The sequence below is a fragment of the Myzus persicae genome, unplaced genomic scaffold (assembly GCF_001856785.1).
Source record: "Myzus persicae strain clone G006 unplaced genomic scaffold, MPER_G0061.0, whole genome shotgun sequence".
In the NCBI taxonomy this organism is placed as follows: domain Eukaryota; kingdom Metazoa; phylum Arthropoda; class Insecta; order Hemiptera; family Aphididae; genus Myzus; species Myzus persicae.
The window spans coordinates 202,097-211,257 of record NW_019102121.1 but is presented as its reverse complement, the minus strand read 5'-3'; the positions used below and the strand labels follow the sequence as shown (position 1 = coordinate 211,257).

Genomic DNA, 9,161 nt, shown 5'->3' with positions numbered 1-9,161 from the left:
TGTATAGTTTTCTTTATGTCACAGCCAAAATGTATTTATTTATTTGTTTACTGGGACCTATGGATAATTTTTGTCTCATAAAATACTATGCTGATGCTGTCATGCTGATATTGACTTGGTAGATTTTTATTTTATTTGGCAATACTATACTGTGGCTTACGAGAAGAACATTACAGTTTTGCGCATGCAGACTGACGGTGGAGATCCATTTCTCTCACTATTACGGTCTGCATACAGCTGTCGGCATGCTGAGTAGTGTGGAATGAGTAGAATCGGACAAGTTTTCGTTGGGCGACAGAAATCTTTTCTTGTGGGCCACAGTATAGTATATTTACTATCATTATTTAAAAACTTAAATAAGTTATAACCATAGAGAAAACAAAACCTTCCAATAATCTATATTAGTTTATAACTATTAATAAAAATGAAAAGGTCTTTGTTGGTAACCGCATCAATCGAGAACGGTTGGACCAATTTGGCTCTTTTAGATTCTGAGCGAAGAGATGAATGTATTGATTTTACAATGATGTGAGTTTTTTATATTTATTTATTTATTTATTTTTTGTGTCTGTCTTCACTGTCTCTTGCAGTAAAAGTGCTTTGATTTTCTCCAACAACAACTTTCCTAGTAGGAAAGTGAATCTAGATGGAGCATTCAGGAGGTCAAAAATTAAAATTCCCAATAGTTTTCAAAAACAACAGGAAAAACCGGAATTTTTACACAAAACTATTTTTCGAAAAAATCGATTTTGGTTTTTAGTGAACTCCTACAAAAATGACCATAGATACATTAAATTTTCACTGAATATTTGTGTAATTATTTTCTATACAACATAACATTTTTAAAATATTTTAATTTGTTTTGAACTATTTATAAGCATATGAAATTGGCGATTATTAGTTGTTGTTTTAAACTAATATTCAAAAAAAAATGTTCGCTCTATCAAAAATCTTGTAAATGTAATACAAGGTTCCTCTTAAGTTTTTATTAATTGAAATTAAATAAAAGTTGAGCGTAAATAAACAATATTTTTTATGAGCGTTTTAGAATTTGACAAGATTTGTAAAATCACGAAAATTAGCAAATTATATTTAGTTAGAAATTCATAAAAACATTTCTATTTAAGATTTAAAAATTTCATACAAGATTCCTTATAAGTTTGCCTCTTTTGTTGACAAAAAAAATTTTTACCGAAAAGTCAAATTCAATTTTATGAGCGTTTGAAGTTAAAATTTTTACATTGGATATTCCTCGATTTTTCTTGTAGCCATTTTCTTATTTTGTTGTAATTCAAAACAGAACTACTGTAGGCTCTTGAAATTTACATCAAATATTTATTTCATCAATTCATATACTTGATCAAATTTTCAAAATATTTTGACTTGTTTTAAGCTGTTGACGGACATTTTCAATTTTCATTTTTTTTAGAATTTGTTTTCTTTAAATGTCAATAAAATTGTATTGGTTCGATCAAAAATCATGAAAATGCAATACAAGGATCCTGATGTATTGTTATAATAGCAGTTGAAAAATATTAAAAACACATTGGCACAATAATTGTTTATAACCATTTAAAGTTCAAATTTTGACAATATTAATTATCAAATTGAAAATGATTTTGTTAAAAATGTATAAAATGTTCAATTTTTTATAGCTAAGGATTTAAAATTTAAAACAAGATTCCACTTAAAACATTTTTTTCCGTAGCTAAAAAATCTAAAATGTATATGAATACAGTAATTTTGTACAGACATTTTAAGTCCAAATTTAGATAAGATTGCATATTAACACAAAGAGTAAAATTTATCATTTTGTTGTAATTTGGTTCTAAAACAGCCCAATTTTACATAATTATATTTAATATTTTTCCAGCATCACTGATAATTTGAGAATAATATTTATTCAACTTAATGACAATATAAAATATCCTAGACTGACATACCATCTCCGTCATAGACCTATAATTGCTATCAACTAAGAACTTAGTAGGTAACTTAGTTTATAGGTCAATGGTCTCCGGTCAGAATCGTTTTTCGTATACAATGATAATATGATATCACTGAATTCAAATTTAATACCATCCATTACAGCTACCTCCTAGACACCTAATATACAGCCGAGCGACATCCACTTTTTACAGTTAAGGCTTAAACATTTCGCTATACCTCCCTATATGTTTACCTTAATTTTATTTTTTATTTGCATCATGCTTTAATTTATTTATTCAATTTGCTTCTCTCAGATTTTGAGCGTAGCCATGAATGTATTGATTTTACAATGATGTGTGATTTTTTAATTGTCTGTGACTGTGTAGTGTTTAGACAATAAGTAGTCAAAATAACTCTTCAATTTTTAACTTCAGTATCTTTACTGATGGGAAAATGAATCTAGTACTAGTTGGTGCATTCGGAAGGTCGAAAATTTAAATTCTCACTAGTCACTAGGTCTTAAAGGTATATGTAATTAATATACTTTTTTTTTAAATTAATATCGGTAAAAGAATTTTCACTTCGTCAAAAAACTTTAAAATGTAATGTGATGTTCCTCCTAAGCTGTTGTAAGTAGAAATTAAAAAAAATTGAGTTTAAGTTAACAATAATTTTTTATAGGCGTCTAAAGTTCGAATTTAAAAAGTTTGTAAAAATCACTAAAATTAGCAAATTATTTTGAGTTAGAAATTCGTAACATTTTTTTTAAATTTATAACTCATTTTTGAAAATTTAATACAAAATTTCCTTACGTTTTCCAACATTTATCAAAAGAAAAAGTCTTCGGAAAGCCAAATTAATTTTTTACGAGCATTTGAATACCCCTATAAATTTACAAATTATCTTTCAATCATTCTACAACCAAAAAATCAAAAAAATATATAAACACAGTTCTTTTTCAGTTATTTTAAGTTAGTTATTTGTACGAAGTTACATATTTGAACTACGAATAAAGATTTTAGTAATTTTGCTGAAATTAAAAAATATTATTCGTGGGTAGGTAGGTACTTGAAACTCTCAGAGTAGGCATTTATTATATTTTATATACACAATGACATTTTAAAATTGCAAAAATAATTCGACAAAAATAAATTTAAATTACTATAGGTATTAGTATTAATGACTATTATAAATCATATTTAAATAAATTATCCAAATCACAATAATGGGTATCACTATCATAAAACATACATACTTAGTAATAAGAATAACTAATATTGTAGGCTGGCGACCGTCTTCGCTCGGAATCGTTTTCTATGTACAATAGTTTTATATTTTATGTAGGAAGTCGTAACTCGTATAATAGTCATAACTCATAAGTATTAACAAATTTAATAACAATATAATATGGGCATATGGATACTGAATTATTCTAAGCACACCCCACCCCCCCTACAATCGTGTTTGACCGCTAATTGAATTATAGCAATTTTGTCTTCTTATATCTCTATTCTCTAGTCAGTTTATCCCTATCGTAGACCACGGATATATATTTGGGTTCGACGTCATGGTTTAAAATATATTATAATTTATGATATATTTTTAATATAAATTTTTTTTTAAACCTTGCTTGACGTAACATGTTATTGTATTTATTAATTATTATTATTTTTTTTATTGTTTGTTCGCAGTGATCGTGTTTCATATTATTATATTATCGTGTTATCACTTATCACTGTATACTTGTATACCTTAGATCATATACTAGTATATGATCTAAGTTGTATACTGATCAGTGATCAGAGCTCAAGGCTTATATAGATAATATTTATCTATAATTTTATCTAGATTCTTCTTATCAGAGATCAGTCAACGAAGTCTACACACAGCGAAAAACTGAAAATTTGTATTATGACAATATTATGTTCATAATTTGTAATGAAAATAGTTAAAATTTCATTCTTTGCTTTGTCTGTTATTTGAATAATTAATAGTATTTACATATTAAATAATTCAAACTTTATACTTAGATATTTTTGATTTTATTTTATATTTTGTTAATCAGATTTTATTTTTGATTTCACATAATATTATAATGAACAGTAACAAGTCATTAGAGTCATTAAGAAAAATTTTTAATTTTTCAATCAAAAGTAATACACACAAAAAAATTTTTGAAAAGGTAATATTAATTTTGTTGCATAATTATTTGTAGTACCTTACTAGCTTTCTAATTTTTTATTGTACTATTTAAACCAATTATAATAATATATCGGGTGTATTTAAATATTTTTACTTGTTAATGCATAAATAATAGTAATTTTAAATTTTACTGTGAAAAAAAATAAAACTTATAATAAAAGTATACATGTATTTGATGTATTAAGCATTAATAGTTTTTATTTTATAAAAAAACTTGTTACTTGGGAGTTGGATCTGAGAATAAAATGAAGGTGACACAAAATATGTAATTACCTATACGCATAAAACAAATATAAATTAGTTTCTCATAGCTTTAAAAAGTGATTAACCATAAACTATTAACATATTAAGTATTATTAGCATTTACTATGAAAACAATAAAGCAATCCACTCTTCTGTAAATGAAGTATCTAAATGATAAAGAATCTTTGAAATTCTACGAGGAGGGCATTAACCCCTTTCGCTCTTCTTGTAATCGCCTCTATATGTACTCAACAACTTTTTGACACTCAATAAGACCAGACATTCTAAATAAGCAATATAACTTTGTTAAAGAACAAAGAATAATCATATCTATACCTATATATATATATATAAACATTAACCAAGGTATAAATGTAAAGTAATATTCAATAATATCCTTAAAGTAATTGTTTAACCAAAATAGCTGGTCTCATACAATGCAAAAAATAATAATTTAAATGTATACCTACATGGTTTCTTTAATGTTATAATATATTTGTTGGTATTGGTTAGTTGCAGTGACGTGCTCATCTTTTTTGGAAGGGGGAGATATGAATTTTTTACTATTCTCAGACCACGTTATGTATACATTCATTGCTTTATCATATATTTTGTTTAACAAAAATAAGTCATGGTTAGACAAAACACCCTCGCCTCCTATCAGCACACCTCTATGTAATTGTAAAATAAAATTTTTATTTAAAATTATAGATTTTTAAGTCTGACTGGTTCACAAATTAAATTGATTCTATACTTCCACAAGGTGAATTTAATATCAGGTGGAAATGGCCAATGTGTTGCTGAGATGGTTGTTGAACAACAACATACCAATGAATATGGTACACTCCATGGAGGTTTTACAGCTGCTGCCGTAGATTATTTGTCGAGTTTGGCTGTATTGACTCATCCGAAAATTGTTGAGAACATTGATTCAGCGCCTAACAGTGGTGTTTCAGTTGATATTCATGTTTCGTATGTATATTTTTATTATTACAATTTATTTTTTTTAATTTATTTCCAATAAAAATGTTTATAATTTCTACAAAGTTTATTAAATAATTGTTTCTTGTTGATGATCTATAAATAATAATATTAATTTATAATTATGTATTTTTTTCTCCACACAAGCTTGTTCAGGAAAGTCCTGTATCTTCTTTTAAGATTAAAAAAAAATAAAAAAAAATAGGTATCTAATCCCATTCATTTTACATAAGAAAATAAAATTTTTTTCGATCGATATAATTAGATTTATCATCAGTTTCAAATAAAATATAATATTAAAAAAAAATTACTATTTTATGTACCTACATTTTATTAATTGTATTATTATTTGTTTCAGGTATCATAATTCAGCAAAAATTGGTGACAAAATAGTTATTAATTCCGAGACTGTTAAATTTGGGAGAAATTTAGCATTTCTAAAAGTGACATTATTAAGGAAAGATGATAATGTTATCTTAGCTCAAGGTTCACACACTAAGTTTGTAGGATAATATGAAAAGTTGTGTTGTGTTATGTAAAATGGGCTGTTTGAAAAAAATGTATTATGGCTATTATACCATGTATGATACCAACAAACTTATTTCAGTTGAATAGTAAAAATTGTTTCTTTTTTATACATACTGTTTAGACGTTGTGTTATTTGTTTTTAGATTTTAATAAAATATTTAACTTTTTACCATATTATGCTTACATAATAGATTATTTTCTACATTTAACCTTGTCAACTATTTATTTATTTTTTTGAAATAATACAATATGCATTAAAATTGTTAGCAAATTTAGAGGCGGGTAATTATGGACTATTTAAAAATATTGGTCAATTCACAGGCAAATTTGCGTCGGTGCATATGTACATGGCTTTATAAACTAATTTGACCAACATAGACAAATTGCTTGTGGTGGATTGGATATAGCACTTGCTATAATTCGATAGTGATTCAAATTACTCATCCTGAAAACTCCATGAAAAATTTGAAATGTTCACAAAATCAACTAAGTAGTTTTTGAGTACCTATACAAGCTTCAAACGTACATTCAACTCCCATATTTGTTTTAAGATGTAATTTCTTTAATTGAAACCATAAACATGGCAATTTGATGCAAGCTTTTACCTGTAACTAAAGACAACCTAATTTCTACTAATTATTTCTCATGTACCTAATCAATAGCAACCATTTACAAATAGAATGTCCATCATAAATCTTAAAATTCCTTTTTGAGCACCTCTCTGAGTTAGAGCCACCGGGTCTAATTGTGAACCTAAACCTTCTAGGGAACTACTCAAACCCACGCAAAAAATATGCTTCCCACACGGAAAGAAGAAATGTATATATAATAATGATTGATGAAGGTAAATAAAAATAAAAAATTATTTTTGCTTGGATACAAATAATGTTAAGTAGTAAAGTACAATATTTTAGATTCTGAAAAAAGTGATAAATGTATTGATTTTTATTTTTTATTTTAAATGTTTTGAGACTTGATCGTCTTTTGAAGCAGTAAAAATGCTTCAATCTTCAACTTCAATAACATTTCTGGTTTCAAAAGGAAGTTGGGACTTTGGGTTTTTAAGAGAAAAATTTCATATTGGGTAGGAAAAATTCCCAGTATTTACATACTTTTATATTTTTTATGAGTGTCTAAAGTTGAAATGTTGACTTACTACAAGAAAATGCTTTACAACTTTCAACAAAACTTGTTTGAAAACTACGAAAATGTGTAAATAATTTTGTGATGAAAATGAATAATATTTTTGATTTGTATACTTAAGGCTTAAAATGTTAGAACAAGAATATTCACTAGTTCTTCTTGCAGAAATTAAAAGAAAAGTTAAGCATAAGACCTCATCTATTAACTTTTTAAGACTGGGTACCCGCCTATTTGAATTTTGGACTTATTCACCTAGTTTGAACTCGAGATTTATAGGTTACCAATTTGAACGACATAAGGATTAAATATTCTAACCTATTTAATAATGGTTTCTCTTTCTCCTCAAATGGATTCCAATTCTTTTGTTGTTATAAGAAAACCTTAATCGTAAATACTTAAAACATTCCAGAATTACTTCAATTATCATTTTCAATACAAAATTACATTTTCAAATAACTTTTCAGTCAATTAGCTTAAAAAAATACCAAAATGGTTCTGTATAATTAAAAATATTAAAAGAATATACAAGAATAAATTTTTTTTTTTTAATTAGTTATAAATTATAACTTATTAATTATTATAAAGTATGAGACAAATACACGAAAATCAGGAAAATTCGAAAATAATCATATAGATATAGGTAGTAAAAATATTTAGATAGGTAAGTCCTCAAAAATCTATTTAACATATAGCTAGTATAATACAAGATTCCTAATGAGTTCTACTAATAGTAATTTAATGAATTGCACTAATAGTTTTTATAAGAATTAAGAATTAGAATTTCAAAAAATGACGAAATTGTATAGGTGTTATTTAATCAGAAAAAAAACCATTTTAGTTATTTTGTTGTAACTCAAAATATATTAATTAGAGGGACTTGAAATTTTTTACTATAACGAATAATATGATTTTCATCACTACGAAATATTGAAAATTTGCAACCTATTTGCACTTCAAGGAACGTTAGTCAAAACTGGGATAGGTCATAAATTCCAACTGGAAACTTTTGGAGACATTTGTCTTATAGATGTTTGCAAGTCACTAGTAAAAAACTGGAGCCAATTTAATGGTTCTTCAAAAATAAACAAAATTAACTGAGGAACAAAAAGTTTTAATTTGTTACTTGTGTCTTGTAGACCAGTAGAATTTGTCATGGGTAGGTCCAGATAATTTTCAAAACACTGAGGCGTGGGGGGCTTGGCCTCCACATCCCCAATTTCTATTTATTAAATAAATATACCATATTAAAATGTCGAATTGTTTAATTTTTAATTATTTTGTATACTATATATTTGTATCATAAACTTTGTAATAATAATAAAACCATCATTAACTAATTAAATATGTAAGCAGTTCACTATTATAGTTATCTAATAAATTGCCGATATAGGTACTTATACCTAATTACATTTTCATGATTTCAACAATTTAAAATGTATACTTCAGGTTTTATTTATAAAACACATGATAACTTAAGGACTGTTAACTATTTATTGTAATTAAATAACATTTTATTGTGAGGTATCAAAACACATCTAATAGCCTAGGACTTAACGTCATTTTATTAATAATTGTATCCTCACATTGAGCGATGAATAGACATCAATGCCAGTTCATTTAGTCTATCCTAAATACAAAACAAATTAAATATACTGTATAGTTTATAACTTTTAGAATGTATCCTAAATAACTTTATTCATAGTTGATCTAAGATAAATGTTCAACTTTTTAAGGTTGAAAAACATATTTTGGGAGAATCTGTAGATATTAGGATTGTAAGTTGATAACAAAAAAAAAATCACGATATTAATTAAAAATGTTGACAGTTGAAAAGATATTTTTTTACAAAACCCTTTGTATGATGACATTTTTTTTTAATTATCTAAAAACAAAAATTTTAACATGTACGACATACGAATAAGAGTTAATTGGAGGGGTCTGGACTCCATGGATGGAGTGCGGACTTATGGATCTCCCTCCCCCCGTAAATACTCAATGGTTGTAGTCTTGTAGACTACATTACGTAGACAAATTCACAAAATTCTGACAGTCACTTCGTTCAACAGACTTACGGTTGCTAACAAAATATCCAAAAACCAAGAATTAATTATGTAGGCCCTCAAATATAGCAACTA

At 26.3% G+C, this 9,161-nt stretch overlaps 1 protein-coding gene across 1 annotated transcript; it reads left to right on the top strand.

Moving 5' to 3' along the window:
* Positions 1 to 3,934: 3,934 nt before the first annotated feature.
* On the top strand, positions 3,935 to 5,992 carry LOC111031355 (acyl-coenzyme A thioesterase 13-like). Its single transcript, XM_022311260.1, has 3 exons — positions 3,935 to 4,111; positions 5,138 to 5,346; positions 5,714 to 5,992. The coding sequence occupies exons 1-3, from the start codon at positions 4,025 to 4,027 to the stop codon at positions 5,865 to 5,867; spliced, it is 450 nt and encodes a 149-aa protein (XP_022166952.1). The 5' UTR covers positions 3,935 to 4,024; the 3' UTR covers positions 5,868 to 5,992.
* The last annotated feature ends 3,169 nt before the right edge of the window (positions 5,993 to 9,161 follow it).